This window comes from Mesoplodon bidens, assembly GCF_964165515.1.
Source record: "Mesoplodon bidens genome assembly, chromosome: 5".
Lineage (NCBI taxonomy): Eukaryota > Metazoa > Chordata > Mammalia > Artiodactyla > Ziphiidae > Mesoplodon > Mesoplodon bidens.
This window is the reverse complement of record NC_138161.1, coordinates 56,372,359-56,399,970: the sequence shown is the minus strand read 5'-3', so window position 1 is coordinate 56,399,970 and position 27,612 is coordinate 56,372,359. Positions and strand designations below refer to the sequence as shown.

Sequence of the window (27,612 nt, the reverse complement as noted above, 5' to 3'; positions counted from 1 at the left end):
GGTGGCGCAGTGGTTGGGAGTCCGCCTGCCAATGCAAGGGACACGGGTTCGTGCCCCGGTCCGGGAAGATCCCACATGCCACGGAGTGGCTGGGCCTGTGAGCCGTGGCCGCTGAGGCTGTGCGTCCGGAGCCTGTGCTGCATAGTGGGAGAGGCCACAGCGGTGAGAGGCCTGCGTACCGCAAAAAAAAAAAAAAAAAAAAAAAAAAAATCGCTGCCAAATTAGATGTGGGTAAAGTTCCCATAAAAGTCTTGGAAGAAAAGGTCTAGAGGGATTCTGCACTTACATTTCATCACAAATGTTTTTAAGTTCTAATTTCACTTTAAAGAAACTAAAACTCGGACTATAGACAGTGTTTTATGGGCAGTGAGAATTATACAAGATGGCATGGAACTCCTATCATAGGCTGTCTTAAGAAATGGTCTTGCCCTACATCAAAAGTTTAATAAAAAATATTTATATATTGTAAGTTAAAATGCTAATGGTACCTTTTTATTACTCAACACTTGGACCAATTTTAAAATTAATCTACCAACTACTGTCTCAATCAATTTAGATGAAAATAAAACCAGACCAAATATCTACTAACTCTCAAGGTTGGTGACGGATACTGATTTGTTAAGAGAGTTCTTTATTATATCAAAGGCAGCCAAAGACAGTACTCATTGAAACTCTTATTCCATTCTTTCCATTTTGATTAAAATAAAATTTTCTCTGATTCTAAATGAGATAATGTTCAACTCTGTGTTCAAAATTAGACAAAATTGAGCACAAAACAAGGTTTTAGCTTTAACATTGGAATTTTTTTTGCAAGTTTGTTTTGGATTTTGTCTTTTATGGGAGTGAACTTGACTTAGCATCCAAAGTCACTGAAGCAATGAAATCTATTTCTTTCCCCTAAAATTGGGATACAAGACTGATAAAGAAATGCCTAGGTATTTAAAGGCAAGTGGCATTAATAAAATACTAGCTTGTAAAAAACACTTTAATAGGAACATTTTGTGGTAGAAGTCTTGGTGCTTATTGAAAGCCACAGACTGTCAGTTAAGTGGACTTATATTTAGATTCGTCCTAAACTAGAGAGGTTCTTAGTATTGTGAAAACTACCATAAATTTCATTATTTTTCAACACTTTTAAGAAATACATTTTTTCAATTTGTTTTAGTTAGCCTCTTTTGATTTTAAATACTAGAAATAGAGATCATTATGATTAAATAGGTAGGGTGTAAGGACAATCCAAAACTAGGGCCCAAGGTGCTTTTAACCAACTGAAGGTGTCAGCTTCTCAACAGATCCAGCTCTGGACTTGGACTGCTTGTTCAAACCCTGAATCTATATTTGTGCAATATTGGGCAAGTTAATCTTTATCAGTCTTGGTTTTCTCATCTGTAAGATTATGATTATAATAGCATCCATCTTTTAGGGTGTTACATAATTAAATTATGTATGCAGGTAAGTACTTAGACCAGTGTCTTACAGTTAGTAAGTTCTTAATAAATAATAGTTGTTATACTGATTTTCTAATTAATCTGACCACTTGTAGAGTCTTGAATTCCATTCTCTACCAACTATCTCCTTATGTTTACTCTTAGTTTCTGTCCCCTTGCAGTTGTGCCTTGTTTCCCAAGGCCCCAATTCTGTTTAATAGCATCCTTTTGGCTCAGCCCCGACTGATACCTGTCCAATCTATAGATTGCTTTAGAGGATGCACTGTCTTGCCGTGACGTCTTAGGTGGTAGAAGCTATGAGTAGGTAAGGCAGCTTCTTCAGAAGAGGTTAAAGGAACAGCAAGCATCATTACTAGAGCACCTGTCAAATTTGTATTCTTTCTTGTTATCTTCTCTAAATTTTGTTTAGTGTCTTAATATAAATTATCAATTCTGTTTATCAAGTGAAGGCAAAACCTCAGAGAGGTTTAAGCATATTTCAAAACTAATCATTCTGCCTTTACTCTGCTAGAAATAAGTCCTTTAATACCAAAGGAAAATGAGTAATTGTTCCTATTCTTGAGATTTAAGTTGAACTTTTTGGGACCTTAAGATATTTTCAGTGAAAATCTTAAGACTTTGGAATTCATCTGTTTTTCTAGTCAGAAATGTTCTCTATATTTTCTTCTGTACATTTTCTTTTTCAGTTGAAATGTGAAAGTTTATAATGATACTCCTCCTGGGACATAATCTCTGAGAACTGTCACAGGTGAAGTGTGTATATATATATATATATATATATATATTTGTTTGTTTATTTATTTATTATTTTTTGCGGTACGCGGGCCTCTCACTGTTGTGGCCTCTCCCGTTGCGGAGCACAGGCTCCGGACGTGCAGGCTCATAGGCCTAGCTGCTCCGCGGCATGTGGGATCTTCCCGGACTGGGGCGCGAACCCGTGTCCCCTGCATCGGCAGGCAGACTCTCAACCACTGTGCCACCAAGGAAGCCCTATATTTTTAATGATTGCATGATGATCAGTAATTCATAGCTTATTAATTAACATTTCAAAGAGTCCTGATTAAGTTATAGAATTACACAAAATTACACTAAAAATATATTGTAAAATTACACTAAAGTGAAATGAGGTGCTTGGGGTTCTGCTTCTCATCAAGATAGAATAACATCTTGGATTTATCCTCTCACTTGAATATATTCCCTCCCACTTTAAACAACTAAAATCCAGACAAAGTATATGAGACAATGATACTCAAGACTTTGAACATCAGGCAATGAAGAAAAATGATCCCTGAAAGATGTGAAATAAATGAGGTGAACCCTACTATTGCCCTATCTTATTGCCTGGAGAAAGTTTTCAGGCCCTAGAGCAGGTAGAGGGAGTGAAAGTATTGACCACTGATCTCCTGAACTGAGGAGATGAAGCTGCAGGTCAAGAGAAACCAAGAAGGCAGAGTACTAAATAGGAAAAAGCTGCATATAGAGAGAACTCTGGAGATGTGTAAAGAGTCCACACTGAGGATTCAGCTGAATACTGATCAGTGCATGCATGTAAGAAAACTAGCAAAGCTTGGGGAAAGACCTAGAAAAAAGAGTAGAGAAAACAGTGCCTATGGCTCATAAAAGGCTGGGAATAGTACTTGTTTTCAACAGCCTGGGGTGAAAAACCTCATAATTCATGAGGGTCAGAATAGCTTTTTACCTAAGTTAAATTCAGCCTATTACTGAGGCAAGACCCTACTCTGGTCCTGCTTAACAGAGTTTAAAAAGCAAGACTCTAAAGAATCAATTTGTGTCCAAGTAACTTGACCATTTCCAGAACAAAACTCAAGAATATCATAGGATTACAAAAATATCTATCACCAAACAAAGTAAAATTCACAGTATTTTCTGCCTAATGAAAAATTACCAAGAATTTTTTAAAGTAGGAAAATACAACCCATAATGAGAAAAATCAATCAGTTGAATCTCTGAATGACAGATGATAGAATTAGATAAAAACATTAAAACAGTTGTTATAACTGTATTCAATATGTTTAAGAAGTTAGAAGATTAAACATGTTTGATAGAGACATGAAAGATGCAAGAAGAAAATACCCAAACTGAATTTATAGAGATAAAAACTGAATTGTCTGAGATTAAAAGTATCTCTCAGGGATTACTGACAGATAGACATTTTAGAATTAGTGACCTTGAAGACACAGCAAGAGAAATTATCCAAAATAAAACACAGAAAAAAAGAAAAAGACTGAAATAAACATAAGTAAAATGTGGGATAATTTGCAAGTAGTTGAAGAACCTGGAAATGGGGAATGGGATAAAAAATATATTTAAAGAAATATTACATATTTTTTAAAACCAGTGATAAAAAAAAATCTTAAAACAATCAGAGAAGAATAAGAACATAGAGGGACAAAGACAAGTATGACACCAGATTTTTCTTCAGAAACAATGCAACTAAGAAGTCCATAGAACAGTATCTTTAAATCACTGAAAGAAACACATAGTCAACTCAACCTTGAAATTTTTTACCCAATGAAAATATCTTTCAAAAATGAAGGCAGATAAAGACTTTCTCAGATACATAAATGCTGAGGGAATTCATCACCAGCAGGCTTGAAAAATAAATGTTAAAGGAAGTCCTTTAAGCTGAAGAATAGTGATACTAGATGGAAGCCTGGATCTATACAAAGCATTGAGGGGTTTTAGAAATGTTAACTACAGGGATAAACATGAAGACTTTTTTTTTATTATTTAAGCCTTTTAAAAAGATAATTGGCCTTTTAAAGTAAAAAATAATAACAATGCGTAAAATGTATAAAACCCAGAGCACAAAAGTCAGAGGAGGGAAGTAAAAGTTCACTGTTTTAGGATTTAAAGAGGTATTATATCATCTGAATGTAGACTGTAATGAGTTAGAGATGTTTATTAATAACTCTAAGAAATTACTAAAATAATACAACATAGATTTGTAACTAATTATCCAACAAGGAAGATAAAATGGAATCATTAAAAAAATCATAAAAAAATACTGATGTAATCTAGAAGAAGTCCTAAAAAGAAAAAATAAAGAACAGATGGGACAAATAAAAAACGGATATCAAGAGTGTTGCTTTTAACCCAACCATATCAATAATTGCATTCAATGAAAATAGGTTAAACAACCCAATTAAATGAGAGATTTTCAGACTGGATTTTTTAAAAAAGTAAAACAAACTATATGTCACCTACAAAAAATGCATTTTAAATATAATGATGTAACTAGGTTGAAAAAGATATTTCATGCTAACATTAATCAAAAGCTAGAATAACAATATTAATATTAGACAAAGTAGATTTCAGAGAAAACAATACTACCAAGGATAAAGAGGGTCATTTCATAGTGATAAAGATTAAATTCATCAAAAAAAGAGTGCATTTGAACATGTGTGCCCCTAATAATAGAGCTTCAAAAAACATGAAGCAACAACTGACAGAATAGTATGGAGAAATAGGCAAATGTACAATTATAGTCAGAGATTTCAACATTCCCCTCTCAATAATTGATAGAACAAGTAGGCAAAATCAGTGAGGTTATAGAAGACTTGAAAAACTCTATCAACCAAATTGGCCTAATTGACATTTATAGAACACTCTACCAACAACAATAGAATATACATCTTTTTTTTCAAGTGTACACCAACATCCGTCAACATAGACTATATTCTGACAATAAAGAAAGGCTCAATAAATATAAAAAGATTTAAGTCATATGTTCTATGACCACAATAGAATTAAATTAGAAGTCAACAACAGAGATCTGGAAAATCCTCAAATATTTGGAAACTATACATTTATAAATAACCCATGGGTCAAAGAAGAAATCAAAAGGGAAATTGAAAGTGCTTGAAATGAATGAATATGAAAGCACATATCAAAATTTGTGGGATGCAGCTAAAGCAAAACAATATTTTTAAAAAGGGAAATTTATGAGACTAAATCCCTATTTTAGATAAGAAAAGTTTTATATTAGTGACCTCAGTTTCCACCTTAAAATGCTAAAAAAAAAAAAGAACAAATGAAACACAAAACAGGCAGAAGAAAGGATATAATATAGATCAGAGGGTAAATCAATGAAACAGAAAATGTAAAAACAATAGAAAAATTATGTGAACAATAACTTGTTCTCCAGGAAATCAATAAAATTGATAAATCTCTAGATGGGGAAAAAAGAGGAAAATTATCAGTATCAAAGAGAAGTGAAATCACTAAAAATTCTACAGATATTAAAAGAATAATATGAGAATATTTTGAACAACTTTATGCCAATAAATTTAACAACTTAGATGAGAGGGACAAATTCCTCAAAAGACACAAATTTACAAAGTTCACTCAACAAGAAATAGGTAACTTGAAAAGCTTTATATCTATTAAATAATTTAAATTTGTAGCTAAAAACCTTCCTGACTAATGGGCGTCAGATATATCTGGTACAAAAAACTTTAAAATATTTTGGAATTCAAATGATATAAACCAGAGGCAAAAAATTCAAAGATTTCCAGGTGCCAGGTAAATAATGTAAGTGAATGATGTGAAATAATTACAGGAAAAAACAACTGCCAAAAATACAATCTAACTTTATTTTTACTGAACCATGGTATATATAGAAATGCAACAACATAAACATATGATAGCAAAGATTTTATTTTAAATTAAACATAAAAACTTAAAGTCAGTATGTAATTATTAACTTTATTTCTTGTGGATTTTTCTTGGCTCTTCTCTGGAATCAGAAACCTGATTCCTTTTCTTCTGCCCTTAAATATTAGTATTTTTTGTCTTTCCTATGGCATTGTGGACAACTTAAAATATTTTACTTTGTCATCAGCATTTAATTTTCTATAGATTCATAATGGAAAATAATTATTGACAGAAGTAGGCACTTCCAAATATGGATAGACTTCTTCCACAAAATGTGCTCTTCCTTCCTCTCTTTACTTGGGTGGCTTCTTCTCATTGTTCAGTTCTCAGAATTAAAATTTCTTCTTCAGAGATGCCCTCTTTCCATTATCTCTTTCTTCTGTTTTCTTAATAGTATTTTTCTTACTAGTAGCTACACTTTTCTTTGTTAACCTGATACTCATCTTTTCTCCTAGCCTGTAGTTCAACGGGTGCAGAGTCTCAGTTTCCCTCATCATTGTATAACTTAGTACATAAACTGCCTCAGGAGTTCCACAAACAACTGAAGAAAGAGTGACTAAGCTCTGGTCAGAGGGCAGGACTGATAGCTGTCATGTACAATTTTCTTGGTCAGTGATGATTTGAGACCAAGTTAAATGCCTACTCCAAATGGAGAGACATAGAAAGTTTTTTAAAAAAATTTTTTTGGAGGGCAATTTAAGAGCACTTATGAGATTAAATAGGACACACACTTTGACCGAACTCTTGGTCTTTCAGAAATATATTCTGTAGAGACTTACAGAATGCACACCTTTTAAAGCGGCAATTCTTTTCCTAGACATTTAGCCTCAAGGAGAAGTCAGACAAGTACCAAATATGTGCTGAGATGCATTCTCATTACGATGTTATTTGTAAAAGCGAAAAAACAGAGATTGGAAATGAGCTAAATGTACTTCAAAATTATTTAAATAAGTTTTGGTATAATCATCAATGAAATGCTATGCAGGCATTAAAATTATAACTCTAGTTAGTTACAGTTAAAAATAACAGTAGAAATAAATCTATAATATATTATTGTTAAGTGAAAAAGTTTAAATCATATGTATAAAATAATCATTCCCCCTTTTTTTTTTTTTTTGGTTAAAAAAGCAACTAGTGGTCATATATTTGGGTATATATATGGTCATGCCCAGAAGAACATCTAGGAGAATATATAGAAAGTTGATCACAGTAATTATCTCTGGCTAGTAGAATATCTAAATTCTTTTTGATACTGTTTATTGTTACAAGGAATATGCATTAATTTTATAATAATTTTTAGAACTAATAAAGATATTTCCATTTGTGAAAAATATTTCTTAAGAAGATTATCCCTCTTCTCTTAGAAATAAGTTTTAATGTCTCCCATGCCTTTCAGTCAGAAATTTCTTCCAATTATGGGGTGTTTCACATTGATGAGAAACGAGAACTTTAAAAAAAAAAAAACTTTGACTTTTATTTTTCTTTCAACATGATGCAGAACATATTTATGCTTAAAACTTTTTTTTTTGGTTTATTTCGCTGAGTATTAATAATTGTTTTGAAGTTATGATTTTGTTATCAGGATCAGTTTGCAAACTTGATTTCATTTACATTTGACTACATCAGTATTTTTTAAGTGAATTCAAATAACTAATTTGTATGGTATTCCATTTGCTGTGTATAACATAAGCTCTGTATAAAAGGTAAGCCACCATCGCACCAACGGACGATCAGCTCATCACCCTGACAAATCATGTTGTGTCATTTGGGGTCTTCATTTCTTTAACAACCACTTCCAGTAAGAGCTGGATCACTGAACTAGATCATAGTCCAGCTAGTTTACAGTTTCTTTCTGTGCACGGATCAATCCAAACAGCCTGATGGGATCATCATGAATGTTTTCCTCTATTGCCTGGCTTTCTGGTGGGAAACTGTCCACCAACGTGGTCTTAGAAAGGTTGATATCCATTGCATGTACCTGCCCATCTTCATCCTTGTCTGACAAATAAGTTTTCTGTTTCTTGGGCTTTCTGCGCTTCCCCTCACAGCTGTGATCTAGTGAGGCATAGAACATCTTTGCTTCAGTTTCCTAGAAAGAAAGGTATGTTAATTCTTCATTGTTAGCCATTCTTTAAGTTTGATGACCTCTGGGTATTTCTAAGGCCTATAAAAAACACACAGCTTGTTTTCTGGGCTTCAGCTACCTTATTTGCCAAATCTGTCAATTAGGATGATAAGACTTTGGGGTGGGAAATGCTTAAGTGAACTTTTTGTGTGTATAGTTTTATTTCTTTTTATACTCAAAATATACATAATCTTTTAGATGGATTTTTACCTGCCTCTCCCCCTGCCTTCACCTCAGGGAGTGCCTGCCCTATGTTTCACCTATCAAGTAATAATACTGATTTGTTAAACTGGGAACAAAGCATGACAGGAAGGAATTTAACCAATCAAAAATCTGCTTTACATATGTTTAATACTTGCTCATTTGATGGTACCTGCAAAACTCCCAAATTTTTCTACATTTTTGAGACTCAGAAGTATAATGTTAGGGACTTCCCTGGTGGCACAGTGGTTAAGAATCCTCCTGCCAATTCAGGGGACACGGTTTCGATTCCTGGTCCAGAAAGATCCCACATGCCGCAGAGCAACTAAGCCCGTGTGCCACAACTACTGAGCCTGTGCTGTAGAGTACGCACACCACAGCTACTGAGCCCATGTGCCACAACTACTGAAGCCCACATGCCTAGAACCTGTGCTCTGCAACAAGAGAAGCCACTGCAGTGAGAAGCCCGTACACTGCAACAGAGTAGCTCCCACTTGCCGCAACTGGAGAAAGCCCACGTACAGCAACAAAGACCCAATGCAGCAATAAATAAATATTAAAATCATGTAAAAAGAAAAAGAACTATATGTATTTGCTACATTATAAAAAAAGTATAAGTTTAACTGTCCACTTATATGACTGGCATTTGGCAAGAATTGCCTTTCCCATTTTCCCATTTTTTCCCTTTTTTTTTTTTACTTCCTTCTTGCCTACCTGTCCCCAGATCCTGTTTGAGCTCCTTTAGGTTGGTCTTGGAGATACTCATTTGCATCCAAGAAAGCCTGGTAGTCCTCTCTGGCCTAGGGCTGTGTCAGTACTAGAATAAGAAGGGCAGGAGACTAGAGAAACTTGGGGAAAGCAATAGGCCTGAAGACAAGACCTTGAAAGTGGTGTTTGAAAGTTTAGGATTGAATTCCAGCTCTGTAATATACTGGTCATGGGACCTTGGGCAGTTTTTTGTTGTTTGTTTGTTTTAACTATTTTGAGCCTCTTGCTATAAAATGAGAGTACCTATCTTACAACATTATTAGCAAATAGAGATAATATACAGTTGACCCTTGAACAACATGGGGGTTAGGGATGCCAACCCCTTGAGCAGGTAAAAATTCACATATAATTTTACAGTCAGCCCTCCATTTCCGCAGTTCCACATCCACAAATTCAACTAACCCCTCACCGTGTAGCACTGTAATATGCATCTGGTGAAAACAATCAGTGTTTAAGCAGCCCTGTGCAGTTCAAACGTGGTTTTTCAAGGTTATCAGAGCTGTAGGCTAAATTATCAGAGTTGTAGGCTAAACCTTTAGGATAGCTATTGAATAAACCAAAGTATTCTGTATTAAGGATTTACCATTCAGAGTAAGCCAAAGGTATATCAATTTGTGGAGTCTAGGGTAAAGAAGCAACATTTGGATTAACAAAACCCCTATGCATGGATAAGCTTCTCCCTGTAGGCACTTGTTTTCATGCTAAAAGTTAAATGTCTTTTTTGGGGGGGAGGGGTACGCGGGCCTCTCACTGTTGTGGCCTCTCCTGTTGCGGAGCACAGGCTCCGGACGCGCAGGCTCAGCAGCCACGGCTCACGGGCCCAGCCGTTCCGTGGCATGTGGGATCTTCCCGGACCGGGGCACAAACCCGTGTCCCCTGCATCAGCAGGCGGACTCTCAACCATTGCACCACCAGGGAAGCCCTATTATAGATTCTTTATGCTTTTGTAATTGACCAAAGTAACTATGTATCATAGTAGCTAGCTGGGTAGTGTTTTTGATGATAATGGTCATTCTAATAAAATGGAATTGAGCAAATATGAAGAGCTGACTTCTGGGTGGGATAAACTGGGAGATTGGGATTGACATATACACACTACTATATGTAAAATAGGTAACTAATAACCTACTGTATAGCACAGGGAACTCTACGCAATACTCTGTAATGACCTATCTGGGTATAGAATCTGAAAAAGAGTGGATATATGTATATGTATAACTGATTTACTTTGCTGAACACCTGAAACTAACACAACATTGTAAATCAACTATACTCCAATAAAAATTAATTTAAAAAACCAAAGAGATTACTTCTAATTTTTGAAATTGGGCTTCCCTGGTGGCACAGTGGTTGGGAGTCCGCCTGCCGATGCAGAGGACATGGGTTCGTGCCCTGGTCCGGGAAGATCCCACATGCCGCAGAGCAGCTGGACCCGTGAGCCATGGCCGCTGAGCCTACGTGTCCGGAGCCTGTGCTCCCCAACGAGAGAGGCCACGACAGTGAGAGGCCCGCATACCGCAAAAAAAAAAAAAAAAGAAAAAAAATAATTTTTGAAATTAAATTTGTCAGAAGGGTGAAATAGAATAAAGACTAATGTCCTTAGAAGTGTCTTTAAATATATAATTTATAAAATAGCAGACTTTGAAAGATATTTTAAGGCTTTGCACAATTTCCAGTTGAGTAAAAACCAGACGCAGCACAAATAAAACTAGCCTGTTTAATTTATATGTTTTAAACAGCAACTTCTACTCAGAATTCTCAGTTCTTTCATAACTAAGGTGCTGTGAATCTCTGCATTTCAGGTGCTGTAGTTACATTTTAACCTCTTGAGAGGTTTTCTCTTTATTATCATGAATATTACCATGAATTTTGCAGATCATATTATAACATGCAGTTTTTCATATCTTTTATCTAAGAAATACATTTACAATTAATTGAACATCACATGACAGATTTGCCCATGAGAGGACGACCTTACATTTTGCTTAAACCTCACCACATCTTGGTTTCTTAATTAAAATGTCAAGAATTCCATTTTTTAGGAGATTCATATAAAGAAAATAGAAATTCTATCTTAATGGGAAGTTTCCAAGTTCTGACCCATCTTTGGGAGGAGAGTGTTTTCTATTAGGCAGGACTAAGTTTGGATTCTGTCTCCCCACTTAGTTTCTGAGTCTCTAGGTTAAGTTTTTCATCTTTTGCAAGGCTCTGTCAAATGGGAATAATCATGCTGTCTCCCTTACAGGAATCTAAAAAGATATGCCTATAAAGCACATAATACAAGCCTGACATGTAAAAACTGCACAGGAAATGCTGGCCCTATGACTGTTTCTAGGGAATAGCACAAGAGCACATAATAAAAGGGACAAGATTGGGGAGAAGAAAGAACCATTATAAATGAAATTTATAACATTTCAGCCTCACGTATGCTAAGAATCATGAATGGCAGTGCTATGTCTGAGGATGCTGAACTGATTGTGGTAGTAAAAAGATAAACTACCCATTTCTTCTTGGGTTTTTGTTTCTACTTAGGCTTTAGTCCTGCCTATCTCCACACAAGCCACGTGTAAATCTCTTGTCATAAGACTATAGCCATAGGACTTGTATTAAATTTACACTCATTTTTAAAAATAAAACAGAAGTATGGTCTTTTGTAGTTAGTTAATTTATCTTTTCACTAAAGGTCTCTTTCTCCCCATCCGCCATAAATTCCCAACATCTAGGTCTTCTGAGAATTCTGCATGTGTCAACTTTTATATTTATTTCTATGATACATGTAATTTTTTTCACTCTGAAAGGAAAAGCTTAACTAATTCTTTAGGAAGAGAATCCACTTTTCCCTTGAAATCTACTGCCTTTGTAGTTGTACGTAATTTTGACTCTTTAAGTGTAGCCCTGAGTACTATTTATTTGCCTTTGAGCTTTTCATTAGAGCTCAGGCTCCAGAATTTGACACCGATTCAGAATGCAAAATTTCTAAAAGGCTGCTTCTGATGTTTATCAGAACATGCTGCTTTTATGCTCTTGAAACATGCAGCTGTGCTATGACCTAGGCTGAACTTGGCCCTTGATATGGAAAACAAGACTTACCTGTGAAGGTGGGGCGTCTTCTTGCAGTTTGTTCACAGATCTCTCTGGCCGGGCTTTCATTTGTTCATAGTAGTTTTCATCCACTGGTTCTTGGGAGTGGAAAAGAGATTTACAATGGAAAAATAAAAAATGCTGGCATGAATAAAAATACATGACCCAAACAATATTTAGCTATAACTGTGAAACCTTCAGGGATCATTTGACTAGGCTTTTTTGTGAAGAAACAAAGAAGTAAGGAAGCACAAACTGCTCTGTAGATCAGACTGTGAAGTCTGTTGCCCTACAGCATTAATTAACAGTTAGACCAAAGAAGGTCACTTGGGATAAGGACTAGATCATATTAATTTTTTATACCATTGTAGAACATGACAGTCTCAACTTAAACTACCATTTAGATGTTACTGAGATCCCACGAGTTAAAGGATTGTCTGTGTTCTCTTTAAGCGTGATGGTGCAGATGGCATAAAGCACAGAGCACATATATTGATGATTATGATTTGGTAATTTTTTCCATAAGAAGACATTTTACTAAGAGGCCTTCTTAACCTTACATACCATTTTTGAAAAAGAGGGTTTAGATTATGTTTGTCGTCCCATAAATCAGTGACAGGACAGTTCAGCCAGGCTGTTTTGAGGGTCTGGGGTGTATAATGATGGTACTGAGTACTTGAGGGGTTTTGTACCATGTCCACCAGCCAGCAGACCTGCACTTATTTCATCCTGTGGGGATGCTTACTGAATCATCCGTACCTTTCTTTCCCCAGATACTCCTATTTAAAAGGGAGAAGAAGGAGAGTTAATGACTTGTAGGACAGCTAGTAACCTGGCAGAGATGTGGATTGCACCAGTTTGACCCCATAGATAAAAATATATGTTTACTATAATACAAGGTACTTCAAAATCATTCAACCCTTTCTGAAAAGCAATGCAGAGAACTGGCCCATAGGGTGATGTTTCTCAAAGCATGGATCATGGAAAACATGCATTAGAATCACCTGGAAGGCTTGTTAAATAGCAGGTTCCTGAGCTCTGTCATGGAACTACTAAATCAGAAGTTGTAGGAGTGACACCTATGCTCATTAGACATGGAGACTGCAGATATAGTGGGCTTTGAGCCACCAGAATGCATAAGAAATTAAGTCCTCAGATATTACAGGTGGGCACCAAAATTCTGCAAGGGGAAATGGGAAGGAAAATTATTTTTAATAGTCTACTCCTGAAAAATAGTTTCTGATTCCTCAGAGTGCAGAGCTTAGAGGACACTTTACAATGGGGGGAAAGACAAAAATTAAATAAATTCTTGACTCCTATAAAATTCTCATGTGTGTAACTTTAGGAGATTCCATACTGTTTTGATATATAGAGATTCAGATGAATTTAGCCCATTACTGGAAATCTCTGTGTTCAAGACTCAGAGATCAACAGGAATTAACCCCCAAGTCTCCTATCATGAATTAAGTGAACTTCTTACAGGGCAAGGATAGCGTTAAATGCTAGTGTTACTCTCAACAGCTCTCATCAGAGCGCTGGAATTAGATCACAGCTGTTTGTTTTGAGGCATTTAGGGGCATTTTATTTTTGGGGTGATTGGGATATTTCAAGTAATAAGGGATGCTGGGAATTGAAGAATACTTGTTACAAAAGAACAAAAAAAAAATGTATAACCCAGTCAGTGATGGTTTGGCGCTTCTCTTTCCCTGCTTGTCATCAGTGTAAACCTAGGTTCTCTACTTTAAAAGAACCAGTTAAAACAAGGGAAACCAGAGAACGTGTTCTTTGTTCCAAATTATTCATTGTAGATTTGCTTTTATATACAGAGCATAAAGCACTGTTTTCCTGGGTCATTTACTGTTCTAGAAATAGCTTTATTTCATAGAATTCTGTGTGTGTCAAAATTCATGGTAATAGAGTCTTCCGGTATTCTCATTACTACTAGAGTAAAATAAAGAGAATATAGAAAAACAGGATGTTGATTTACACTGAATGTTGCAATATGATTTATGATATGCAGCTTTGGAAATATATGCTAAATGATATGCTAAAAATACTGAATTTATGGTTACCATTGGAACATTTAAATGAGACTGTGACAAAAAATAAACTACCTCAAATTCTTTGTGGAATTAAGTGGGGTAATTGATTTATAAATAAATTTAATTTCTGGAAAAATAAAACTTACCTGGGACCACATTATCTAAGTTACCATAAATTGGTGTGTCTTCAAGGTCATACTCATTTTCCCTATAATAAGGAAATAATTTGCCTTGTTAGAATCTACTTTACACATAGTTCAAAACTAATCTCTCAGCTAAAATCAATGTTGGGTAAATTATTGCATGCTTTTATTCAGCCTTGACCAGCCAAGGTAGATAGGCAAGTAAGTGAGTAAATGCAAGTGTGTATGCGTATGTGTGTATGAATTTGAAAAGATGTGTTTTGGACCCTCTTTTGGGGAACAAAAATAGCAAATACTTATTTAGCACTTGTTGTGTGTCAGATACTACTTGAAGTGCATTATATATATTCATTCATTTAATTCTCACAACAATTCGACCAGATAGGCACTACAGCATTCCCACTTTATGGATAAGGAATCTGAGGCACAGACTGGTTATATAATTTCCTGAAGGTCACAAGACTAGTAAATGGCAGAGCTGGGATTAGAACCTAGATTATCTGTGCTCTAATCTATACATTGTACTTCCTGTTTATTTGCCAAGAATATCACTCTGAACATACCCCTAACACTCTGTTTACTAAATAAATATTAATTGACAGTGATGATTAAAAAATAAGAGGACAGAGAATATCGTAGACTCAGCTTGGCAGATGCAATACAATGATTGATCACCTATTACATCCAAATACTGTGCTGTTTTACATGCATTATATCAAAAACCAAGGGAAATTCTGCAGAAATATTATTATTTTCCACTTTACAGATAAGTCTGAGATTCAGATAGATGAAAGTATTTTCCCTAACCTTATGTGTAATATCAGCAATAAATAACAATTGTGAAAGCTTTTCTTTATGCCAGTACTCATTCAACCCTCAGGACAACCCTATGAGATGCATTTTTTAAAAGCCCCATTGTGCACATAAGGAATTTGCAAGCTAGAGAGATAAACTGTCAAAAGACACATAGACAGGGCTTCCCTGGTGGCGCAGTGGTTGGGAGTCTGCCTGCCAATGCGGGGGACACGGGTTCGTGCCCCAGTCTGGGAGGATCCCACATGCCGCAGAGCGGCTGGGCCCGTGAGCCATGGCCACTGAGCCTGCGCGTCCGGAGCCTGTGCTCCGCAACGGGAGAGGCCACAACAGTGAGAGGCCCGCGTACCGCAAAAAAAAAAAAAAGTAACTAAAAAAAAAAGACACATAGACAGTAACTGTCAGTGCTAGGATTGTAATGCAAGTCTGGTCCTAAAGCTCTGAATACTATTTGCTCTTGATGTTTGATTAGCTTTCCTTATAGCCTCATCTGAATAATCCTATTAGGATTACAGTAGACAACCTACCATTGTCACCAAACAGTGACAATGGCCCTGGTGACCAGCTTTCACAATAGCAGGTTGGGGACAGAAGAACATTTCAGGCAGTGAGAGTGGCATTTCATTAAACAGCAGCAAATGTTTTAACTTTGAGATTACATATCACTGAGAGCTGGAGGGAATTGCATCAAAGAGAAAAGAACTCTTATCTCAAGGCAAGCACCTATATTACTCCCATGCTTCTGAAAGAAGACAGTGTATGTAAATAGTAAGTAGGTATCGTTAAAAAAAAAAAACAGATCAAATGATACCTGTATGAAATGATTTGAAAATCCAGATGCTGGCATGTATTTAGCCTATCTGATAACAAAGAAACTCATCCATAACCTTTCTATCCATTGGTAATTCACTACAGCTTAATATTGGGATATGGAATAGTCCCTGCTCATGGTTTTTCTCTGGCTGTACAGAGAATATAATAGCAAAAGGTGAAGAATTTTTAATAAGACAATCCATCCATTTTTCCTAGCCCACACAGATAGCAGATACAACCTGCAAATGATAAATCATGTCCCAAAAATGAACATCATTTCATTCTCTATGAATGAAAATAAGACGTGATTTATAATGCAGTGCCTTGTGTCTACAGGCAGGTCTCAAATGATTAATCATCACAAATAAACTATTATAAAGAAGCAGTTGCCTAACCAACAAATTAAAATGTATGTCTTTACTTGGCAATGCCAAATAGCTCCAGCCTATTGCAAATATCTAATAAACTTCAAGCACAAACGTTTGGCAGTGTTTTATGTTGAAGATTATGTTGAAGATTGATTACTATTTAAAATATATTAATAAATATGCCCAGAGGCTAGTGCACCTCTGAGTTTTGAGCCAGATCAGATTCTCCATTGTTCTCAACATGTCTGAAATGATCTTCTAACTAATCAGCACATCTACTGACATTCCAAGATTTAAAATAATATTAATTGCATCTTTTACTAGGGTTCAAATTTTCTACTTTCATATAAATTTTCTCTAGTCTCTATTTTTAAAGTTTGTATTTATATTTTATTATTATTTTATTGTAAAGTCCTTTAAAGAAAATGCCTCAAATACTTTATTATCTAAATAAGTAAATAAGTAAATTCAATTTTTAAAAAATCATTACTTCTGTGTGGGTGATTTTGGACATACATTCTCTGAATTTCAATTTCCTTATTTATGAACAAGGATATTAAATTATTTAATCCCCATTGTTCTTTTCAGCTCCCAAAATCTATGACATAAATGTAGGGTTCCAATATCCAAATAAAAATGAAAGATTTCTGTAAAACTAAATAAAACTATTTTAAAGGGCTGGGAAGTTGTAAGATTGATAAAAAAGAGTAAGCTTAGGGTCTATCAGAAGTTGTTTTTGCTAAGTGTTAACCTGACTTGCTTAGTAGACATTTCTTTGAATAGGCAGTTATATGTTTGGGCTTCACCTGTGTTTAAAGGTTACTGAAAGCCATGAGAGAGGATGAAATTACTAATGGAATGAGTGTAGATAGAGAAGAGGCTCACTAGACTGAGCCCTGGGCACTCTGTTGTCGAAGGTTCAGGAACCAGCAAAGGAGAAGAAGCTGCTACTAATTGAGAAAAATCAAAAAGGGGGTGGCCCAGAGTCTGGAGAAACAAGTGTCTCAAGAAGTAGAGTGTCAATGTGTCAAATGCTACGGATGGACCACATATAATGAGACTAAGATTTGCCATGTAGATTTCATTGGTGATCTTGACAAAAGCCGAGTCAGTGGATTATTGAGGACAGAAGATCGAATAGAGTAGGTTCAAGAAAGAAGAGAAGAGGAAGAGAAGTCAGCACATATGGACAGAATGTAGATGGCACTTCCAAGTTTTGCTATAAAGGGTTCAGAGCAATGGAGAGGTAACTATAGGCAATAGGCAATCTAATATCAAGGGAACTTTTCTTGTTTTAAAAAAAGATGTCAGACAGTACTGTCTGTTTATATACTGATGGGAATGAGACAATAAGGAAAGAAAAAGCAATAATGAAGGAGGAGAGAAAAAGGAAAGTTGTTGCAACAATGTGTTCCTGAGTATATGCTCATTAAATTTTTACTTTCTCTGGCAGGGATTGTGCCATGGGTGTAGGTTTCTTGAATTTGGGGTGAGTGGATATCAAAGATAGACCCTTGGTCCAGGAGAAAAGTGTAAACCCCAGCAATTTTGGTATAACTAGGGTTAGTCTGGCTAGGGTTAGCTAAGAACCAGTAATATTTCCTATGAGGGGGGAAGTTAATGGACTCTCAGGCAATGATATCTAACATTAAATTTTTATCATCTTGATCAGTGTTCATATGTCCTTCTAATGATGTCTACTTTTTTGTAAAGTCAGTTAAACACAGGAGCTTATATTGCCAGTGCTTTGGAGCCCTTGAAAAGAAGAGTCTTTTCTCAAAGTTTGGGGGAAAGGAGACTATGAAGAATTCTAAACAAGATGGGGAAAGAAAACTAGAGCAGTGACACAGAGCTAGGGGTGCCCAACAGGCAACCAAGAATAAGGTTTTTGGAACCTATAAGCACATTCTGGGGGATTCCCCAAAATACTTAGGTTAGGGACTGGACTTCTTGCATTCGCACAGGGTTGGAGCTTGGATTATGGTTACTTGTACATTAAAACAAACAGAAGGCTTGAAAACATGGAGATACTTTGGTTCAAAGTGTGGCAGTGGTCACGGTGAGGCCCTCATCTGAATATCTACCTGGAAGTCTGAGGCACCAGGGAAGGCTACCCAGGAGTTCTATTGTCATCAGGATACTCACCCCTGGGAACAGGTGGAGAGGACAGCTGAGACTAAAGGTCTATTCCAGGGCACCAGCTCAGTATATTTAGCAAAGAGGGGAAGTGAAGTGGGGTGGTTCTCAGCCTGCCAAACTAGAAATCCAAGAAATCATCTTAAGGTAGAAGAATAGCTGCGATGAGATATGTTTCGTGATAAAGCACCTTTCAGTGCCACCCAGGAGAAGACCATGCAAAAGTTGCTGGGGATTTGTTTTAAGTCCTTGAGAGAGACTCTGAACACTGAGCAGGTACAATAAGCTTAGTGTAAATCTGAACTGCTTTCCTAAATTAAGGGGTAAATATAATTCAAATGGGTGGAAATTTTCTTAGACCTTAATTTTCACCTAATAAAGCATTCAGCCTTTTTTTGTTTGTTTTTAAATCAGTCAGCTACCCTTGTAAGTACAGTATTATATTATAATCCATACTTTTCAGATGATAAAATTCCACATCAGCAATGCTCATTTTCCCAAAATTACAAACCTGGTAATTGCAAGAGTGATTAACATCCAGAACTGTTTGTATCTCAAACCGATGATATTCTTACTGCATTATCCTCTTAACACAGATCAAAAGACAAGAATTGTGTAGAATTACATTTAAAGGACAAATAAAGTAACCCAGGGGTAAATACCAGGAAGTGTATATTTAACTTTCTATTAGATATAGATGCTTTGCTGTCCTTAAAGTGGTCATGTTCCTGACTTACTAATGTAGGAAGGCAGGGATTTGGGGAAGCAGGAAGATAAGACCAGAGAAGCAAATTTCTTTCCCCTCCAGCATAGCTTCCCACCTAAACCAATGCTGAGTAGGAGCAGGGGGACAGTGCAGCAGGGAACCCAGTGTGAGGGAAGCTTGCCTCCCTTCTACCCATCCTTGAACCATCTAAGGACTGAGGAAGCATCCACAATTCTACCCCTACCTGAGAAAGATAGTCCTGTTTCCACCTGCTGTTTTTAATGTTTATTTCTTAATGGCTGGAGATAGTTCATTTGTTTTTTTCTGAATCCTCCATGCTCTCCTATAAAGGTGACTTTGGCTCCCAAACTACATAATCAGAGAAATAGACAAACTGTGAAGTACATACATAAACTTGTGAATTAATATGCCAGCCTCTTTTTAATAGATACAATCTGCATTGTATATTCAAATTTTGCCTAGATGGAGATTTATTACAATAGATAACAGATTATTAAATCCTCGAGGGAAGGATCTCATCTTTTCATCTTTGTATCTCTGTTGTTTAAACAAATGCTTATTTGTTGAATGAATATTTATTGAAGGAACAGATGTTATAAAAGAACAAGCCTCCTTTCTGAATTTTCCCTGCAGCTAAGAGCCTGCTTGCTTTGAGATGGGTGTTTTACCAATTTTTCTTTCTGATTCTTCCCATCCTAATCCAAAAACCACCAACCCAGTCTTTGGAAGAACGATAGTATCACAAACTACACACTGCATCTTAACTGCCTTTCAAATGACAAGTATCAAATCAATCATCAGATTAACTTCTACATGGTTATGTAGGATTCTTTTTGTCATATTTTTTTGTTGTAACCAAATCAGCAAATCACTCTTGAAATGAACTAATGACTTAAATTATCTCATGTTATAGAATCCAATGTTAAAAACAGTCATAAAATATAGATTGTCTTTTTTGTATGGGTCTGCCTGTAGCCCAGATCTGAATCTTCCAGAGACATTTCCACACGGAGAAGAATTCTTTTTTAAAAAAGGACATTTTAGAGACCAATAGAAAGCTTGCAGTCTTACCCTGTACAGTGAGAAAGCTCTGTGTTTTTGAAAGACCTTTTCAGCCTTTCAGTTTACCATTTCAAAAAGGTCTTGAAGAATCCTCTAGGAAATTTTCTATATTTAGATTTTTTTAATCCTAAAAGAGAAATTTCCAATCTAATGACACATTTGGGTCAGAATGTATTGTCCAAGAAAATGAAACTTCTTTACTATGCTTTATATTATAAACCCTTCTTTAAAAAAAGTTCTATACCACACAAATTTATCTGCAACATGCTTAATAAGTATAAGCGATTAAGTTATGTTATATCTATAACTGCATATTATTTTAGAGTTATTTATTGGCAATACCCTTAAAAATGGCACAGCACAAATCATCCTTGTTTATGTATGTGTGCATACATATCTTAAATTGTATTAATATTGCCAGATTTCTTTCTACCTTGAATTCTTAAGAGCCACACAATTCTATATTTAATTAGATGACATTTTTACAACCTGAACTGAATCCTAATCTAGGATATCTTCTTCCAGAATTAATGAGGATTCTGTAGATACCAGGTTAGAGTTTCATTTTGTCCTTTATCCAGCTCTCTCACTGATTCAGGATAAGTAACTAGGGCAGATAATAATATTATAAGTATTATTCTTCAGGTGGAAGCAAAAGTAATTAAAACTCACTTTACATTTTATTTTAACCCAAGTGAAACATTCCTGAGCCAAACCTATAAGCAATATAACATTAGTTACTTCTCCTTATTCCTTGGGAATCATAATCTATGACTCATTTTCTACATACCTGGGAAAGTAGTCATCGGAGTACATGTATATTTTATCTGAAAGATATTCAAAATAGACACATTAAAAGAAATTTTGACGTACATGTCTTAAACCTTCTAGAGCATGCTCTGAGGGGAGCTTAGCCTCAATGTCAGTTAACATCTTTAATCAAGCCACTTGACCACCACCGTTTGAACTAGGGATAAGGATATTCTCTGATTTGGGCCAATCAGGTTCCCTCTTGGTAATCTGGAATGAAAACATGGTGCAGCTTGGCAGTAATGCAGAGCCCAGCTGTGTGACCATTTCATGCAGGGAAACACCAAGCGGAGTACACTGGAAACCTGTCCCTGCCTTTTCTGTGGTTCCAGTCTGTTGTGGGGCCTGGCTGTACTCTCTGCCTTCAGGTTCCACGAAACACCTCTGCTTCCTTCTGACAGATTTCCCTCTTTGCCCTTGCTGGTTTGGATAGGCTTTTCTTCCTTATCAAGAAAAAAAAAAAAAGTCCCTAGAAGACACTTCTATTTATTTACTTATTTATCTAATCTTGGAGTGTCCATTATCATTTCTTGGTATGTGACAACAACATAAAAATGATGCTCAGGAAGTTCCTCTGGTCATGATTACATTTCACCCACATGGTAAAAATAGAGAGGTAAGGAGAGATAAGGGTTCTAGAGAGAAGAAATTCAGAAAAGGTTGGCAACACAGTCTCTAAAAGTAATCAAAACAGTAGAATGGCTTTTAAGGGAAACAGTATGCTGGTCTGCAAAAACCAGACTGACCAGAGATTTGATGTAAGATTGTAAAATCATGAAAAAATAGGGGTCAAATCTCAAAGTATCCACTGTTGAACCTTGGAGGTGGTGGTTCAAAGGCAACTGAGAGGAAGTATTTGTACTTCAAATTAAATATGTGTATTCAAAATTGGAAAAAAATAGTTCCAAGAAATTTTTAGAGAGGCAATAGTTAGAGAAAATTAAGAGAAATTCAGAGTTCAGTTTTAATAATTAAGATAAAAATTATGAAGCAGTGTGTATTACTGGTTTATCAATAAATTTTCTTTGAACTGAATAGTTGTATATAATATGATATTTATTATATTTTGATTGCATATCATTAAGCCTGGCATTAAATAAAAACCAAAATCTTGCAAAAGCTATCATATGAAAGTAAAGCCCAGTATTATCTAAGTCTCTGACAGTGACTCAGAGACAATAGCAATCAAATGGTGATCTTTATGTTTTAACATTTGGAAAACACTGTGTGTTGGTAAGAAACTAACAAAAATGTTTCCCAATAATTGAGCAAGTCACCAAACAACTACAAAGACTATTTTTAGTTAGATTTATGTGTGACAAAGTTGTTATTCTCCAGAGAGGTCATTAACTCTTAGAGAAACATTATTAAATAATGTTTCAAACAAATTATTAAAATCACCACATTGGAGGGTGAAATGGATATGTCATGTGTCAATGTTTTTGGAAGAATTCTGTAAAGGACCAAATGCGGGAAGTTTTTGCAAAGCACAAACATCAAGCAGCTATGGGACCGAAAGTGATGAATCCCATTTGGGATCTGTCAGAAATATGTTTCTTCTAGCCCACAGTAAATGTCTTACCATGGACTGCATCTAAAAGATGCAGCTGTTTTCAACTACCTTCAGACTAGTTTTGTGAATATGAATGCAACATGCATGTTGGGAGAAGCCTAGAGAAGTCTACTGTTGCACAGTAGCCACAAGTTAATGGAAACCCAGCAAAATCAGAAAGCTTGAGAAATATAAAAAATATCAATAAGCATAGGAATAAAAATTAGTTAATATAGATTAGAAAATTGTTAACTGGAAATTATAAAGTATGTATTGATTTCTTTTTATATGAGGTACATGTTTATACTCAGGTCATTAATTATTATTCAAATTTGTCTGGAATTAAAGTGCATACACAAAAATTTAGTCCACCTGTAGCCTGAGGTATCATGGAACAAATTCAGGGTTAGGAATCAGAAGACACTGGATTTAGGTACCAGCTCTTCAATGCATTTCATTGCAAATGAACATGAAAATCATTGCAAAACTCTGATTCTTAGTTTATCAATAAAGTAGTGTTAATAATGCCTATATCATGGAGTAGATGTGGAAGATAAATGAAATAATTTATGTAAAAACACTTTAGAAAATGACAAAGTTGGTTATCAATATTATATATTCTAAATCCATATCCTGCAGCAAGCCATGTTTAATTGTGCTGATTTGAATTGCAAAGTTTCTTCATTAAATGGATTAGCTGAAAACTAGTTCATATAATTTAAATGCTATTTGAAAGATAAAAGAATTATAAGTAAAGCCTGATTTGAAATGAAATAATCAAATCTCACCTTTCGCAAGAAGATTTTCACCAACTGAGTAGTAAATTCAAAGAAAAGATAAAAACAAACAAAAAATAGTGACAGTACTTAAATAGAATAAAAAAAAAACTAGGTATGGAGTAAAAATGTTTCTCCAAACAGACCAATAGTTCTTAAAGATAATGTGGATTTTCCAGTTGGAGGTGCTTAGAGTATGAATGATGGTGCCTGGAAAATACACTGCTGTAGTATGTAAAAGGATAGTTCTACAAAAGGAAAAGGAAAATGTAGTTTGATGTATAAAAGATTTAGACCAAAAAGCTTTGTGTGAAAAAGGAAACAACTATATAAAGGCTACAATATAATAATGCGATGCTTAGGTGGAAGGAGAGGGAACTAAAACAATGTGAAGAAGGAGAAAATAAGTAATGGCTAAAGGATATTATACATCAAAACCAACTGTATTGAAGAAGCACCCTGAAAGGGAACCTTAAAAGTTCGAGGTCACCACATCACACTACTCTTAAAATTTAAATGTATAATCTGGAGTGGGACAATCAGTACTTGCGTGGTTTTAGTTTTACAATACTTACCATAAGAACTGTGATAGAATATGATCTCTTTCAATAGAGGTATAGCAGTCAAAGGTTTAGAGGTTACGGCAAAGGAGAAAGGTCAGCAAGCTCAGGCTCCCGAAAAGAGCTTGCTCTGTCATCAGGCCTTATAGGTTTATTTAAAAGTAAATGGCATGGTTTAAAACCTACTTAAACATTTCAGTTATATTTAATAAAATCAAACACAGTTTTTATTATAAAGCAGTTATGTTTGCAAGACTCTGTGTGAGAAAAGCTGGGTGAGTTTTCATAATCCTCTCTGTGATTCAGATATAAACACTGTGGTCAGGTTCATGGTTGAAAGGGTGTGAGCTAACATTTTCTTTTATGTTTTCCCCTTTATAGTGTTCACTCTTCCATGTGCGATACATAACAACAAGAAACAAGAACACATGGTTTAAACCCCATAATACAAATTTTATGATACATTTTTAATGTGAAATATGTGCCATAATTTTCTAGCAAATAGGAGTTACCCTGATAGGACTTTGATGTATGAGGAAACCATGCAGTTCTTTATCCTTCTCAAAACAGAGAAGAAAGATTAGATAAAAAATAGTTTTGGGGCTTAAAGGAAGAAAAAGTGAATGCATTCCTATCAGAAAAAGAAATAAATATAATCCTACTAAAGAACAGATTTGGACAAAGAATCACATAAAAATGAAAGATTTATTTTGGGGGAAGGAGGACTCCATTTCAAAGCTTCTACCTAGCCCTGCTGCAGAAAACATCAAGGAGAGGCTTATCTTGTCAATCTGATTGAATGTGTAGATAGTGCATTGTTGCTGGGATAGAGATTTTCTTTTATAAGCTATTTAATACACCTGCAAAACTTACTCACTGACTGTTTGCCAAGGTGGAGTCATATCTTGCAAGTTTCTTAGCCACAAAGAATAGCACAAAGATGTAGAAATAAAAAGCTACATAAGGCCAGATGCAGGGGCATTGTGTACACAGACCAAGGGGCAGAAAAACTGGCTAATATGATGCAATCTCTTCTAGTCTGTCTGTCCAGGAGAAACAAAGCAGTGAGGGGTCTTCAGGAGGACTGAAAAGGAGTCAAACAGTTTGCAGAACTAATCCCAAATCCACTTGGAATCTCTGGGTGAGAAAGAAAGACAGTGCTGTTTGTTCATATGAGGTAGAAAGGATGGGTCATTAGTAATACTTGAGTGGTTGAGAATGGACTGCAGAGAGAAAAAGGGGAGATGGGATAAGAACAAAGGGCCTTATTTGGCAACAGCAAACACTGTTCCAAGGCTAATCTTAAATTTGCACATCTATAAAGTGCAAGACCCAGGGTAATGTGCTCTGCCTAAGGAGTAAAGATTGAGTGAAGTCTGTCTTTTTTTGTTTTTTTCTGGATCCATGAGCTCGGGGGTGAGCCTACCCATGACCCAACCCAAGTCCCAGTGGTGGAAGTGGGTGGTACCATAATTCCTAGCAGATTGCAGGTCTAGGGGGTTGGGGGTGGGGTGTGGTGTGGGGGAAAGAGGCTGTCCTAAAAGGATGGGAAGGTGCACATGAGGGTATGAGATAGCACTCCATCCCTATACTTGACCCAGTGCTGAAACTTGTGACTCCCCTGCTGGACACTGCATCCTGCCTGGAGTAGTCAGACAGAGTGTGTGGGACCTGGCTCAGACCTGGGTAAGGGTGTAGTGTCTTTGGCTGGTGGGAGTGATGGTGCAGTGAGCATCAGGGGGCTGTGGTGGAGACTGGAGCACTCTGGCATGTCTCCACTCCCCTCTCTCTAGGTGTCTTTTTCTCCCCCTCCCACTGGCGTCTCTGTCTTTTTCACCATCCTTAGAAAGAGAGAGGCAGGGCTCTGCAGCAGGCAATCCACTGGGCTCATATGCATCTGTAGGGCATAAGATCACCATGAAGGAGTTGGTGAGGGTACACAAGAGGGATGTGTTCGAGAGTCTTTAGCTCTTTACTGCTCAGATAAATTAATTTGAGATAGACTAATATTTAGAACCAACTCCATGGAAGCCTACAGAAAACTCTCTAAAATGAGCCTGTATGTGACTTGAACACAAGCGTTATCACTGAAACTCAGGTTATCGTACAGACATGTTAAACAATAAAGAGACGGGGGGCAGGAAATGGGACGAGAGCTGGAGAGGGCTTAGAGAGTTTAAGGACGGTGGGAGGGGTGAAAAAGCGAGAGAAACTAATGTTCGCTGAAATAACAGACATTAAAATTCAATGAAGCCATAGTAAACCTCTAACATTTGTGGAAGGAGCAAAAGAAGGAAGCACCAGGGCCACCAGGAACAGTGACGTGGGCTGTACCCTGTCCAGGACCCGCCTACTAAATCCTCAGCACTGTGCTGCGGTATCTACATACTTCTCACAAGAACTCCATGGTCTAGATAGTATTTTCCACATTTTGTAGATAAGGAATCTGAAAGTCAGAGACGTTATGTTCCTCAGACAAGTTCTCCCAGGTAGATATTGAAAACAGAGTTCTAATACAGGTCAGCTTGACTTCAAAGGCCATGATTTTAAAAACAATTGAGGGAACTGAAATTGATTTTGAAAAGTACATCAATAGATGTAATTCACAATTTCCTGTTTTTTTTAAGCGTTCTTTCCCACTCTGTTGATTTCAGGCAATAGAGTCAGGTATAGCATGCCTGGGTTTGTACAATTAGAAAGAAGAAAAAAAAAATCTGTCTTTGTAGAAAAAAGAAAAGCCTGCTTTTTTTTAGTTAGGCAACTGTCTTTTAACAGTAGTCAACTAATCATCGCAAGCAAATAACTCCCCCCAAAAGTTTGTATGGTAGCAAAATGGTATGAATATGGGTAAATAAATCCCAATACACAAACAACCAAAAATGAGAATTGGAAAACCTATTCACCTTGTGTTGTAATAGACTGGTACAGCCAAATAGTTCTGGGCAGAAGTAATAGGTCAGTAAAATTAGACCAGCCCTGATCTTGATCACATTGATAAAAAGTGATTCTAAACATACATATTCACCACAATTCAATGCAGTCATAGGGCTGAAAAAAAGGACTATTTAGGTTGAAAGTAAATAGGTGAAATTTACTAAATAAAATTTAAGTTAAACAGTTGGGTTTACGTTAAACACATAAAACCACTTGTTCCCTGGCCCCATACAAATCTCCAGAGGATTTCGGCGGGAATCAAGGAAGAGTGAAGTACTCGCTCAGATAATTATTCTTGTCCTGGTTCCCACCTTAAATTATTTCATCTCTTACAGCTCTCAATTCACCTTTTACTAATTCAGGTGACAATATTATCTGCATTCATAAAATATTTTAATAAAGTTGAAATGTAGTCATCTTAAGCTATTATACAAAGAAAAGTGCTACTCTTAGCTCTCTTCTTTCTATAAAGGAAACTTTTTAGAAGATGTCTGATGGGTCATCTTGCACTGACATATAAAGGTTGTTAGTCTGAAAAATATTTGAAAATAAAAAATAACTACTGAAATCATTGCT

The 27,612-nt window shown here is 36.0% G+C and overlaps 1 protein-coding gene across 1 annotated transcript in view; it reads right to left on the bottom strand.

Annotated features, from left to right (window-relative positions):
* Window positions 1-6,092: 6,092 nt before the first annotated feature.
* Window positions 6,093-27,612, bottom strand: part of TRAT1 (T cell receptor associated transmembrane adaptor 1) — a 33,982-nt gene continuing 12,462 nt past the window's right edge. Inside the window, exons 3-6 of the mRNA XM_081235838.1 lie at window positions 21,195-21,231; window positions 14,489-14,550; window positions 12,310-12,398; window positions 6,093-8,214 (exon numbers count right to left, since the gene is read on the bottom strand). Coding sequence (XP_081091964.1) covers window positions 7,960-8,214; window positions 12,310-12,398; window positions 14,489-14,550; window positions 21,195-21,231 — 443 coding nt within the window. The 3' untranslated portion in view covers window positions 6,093-7,959. The remainder of the gene's footprint in view (window positions 8,215-12,309; window positions 12,399-14,488; window positions 14,551-21,194; window positions 21,232-27,612) is intronic.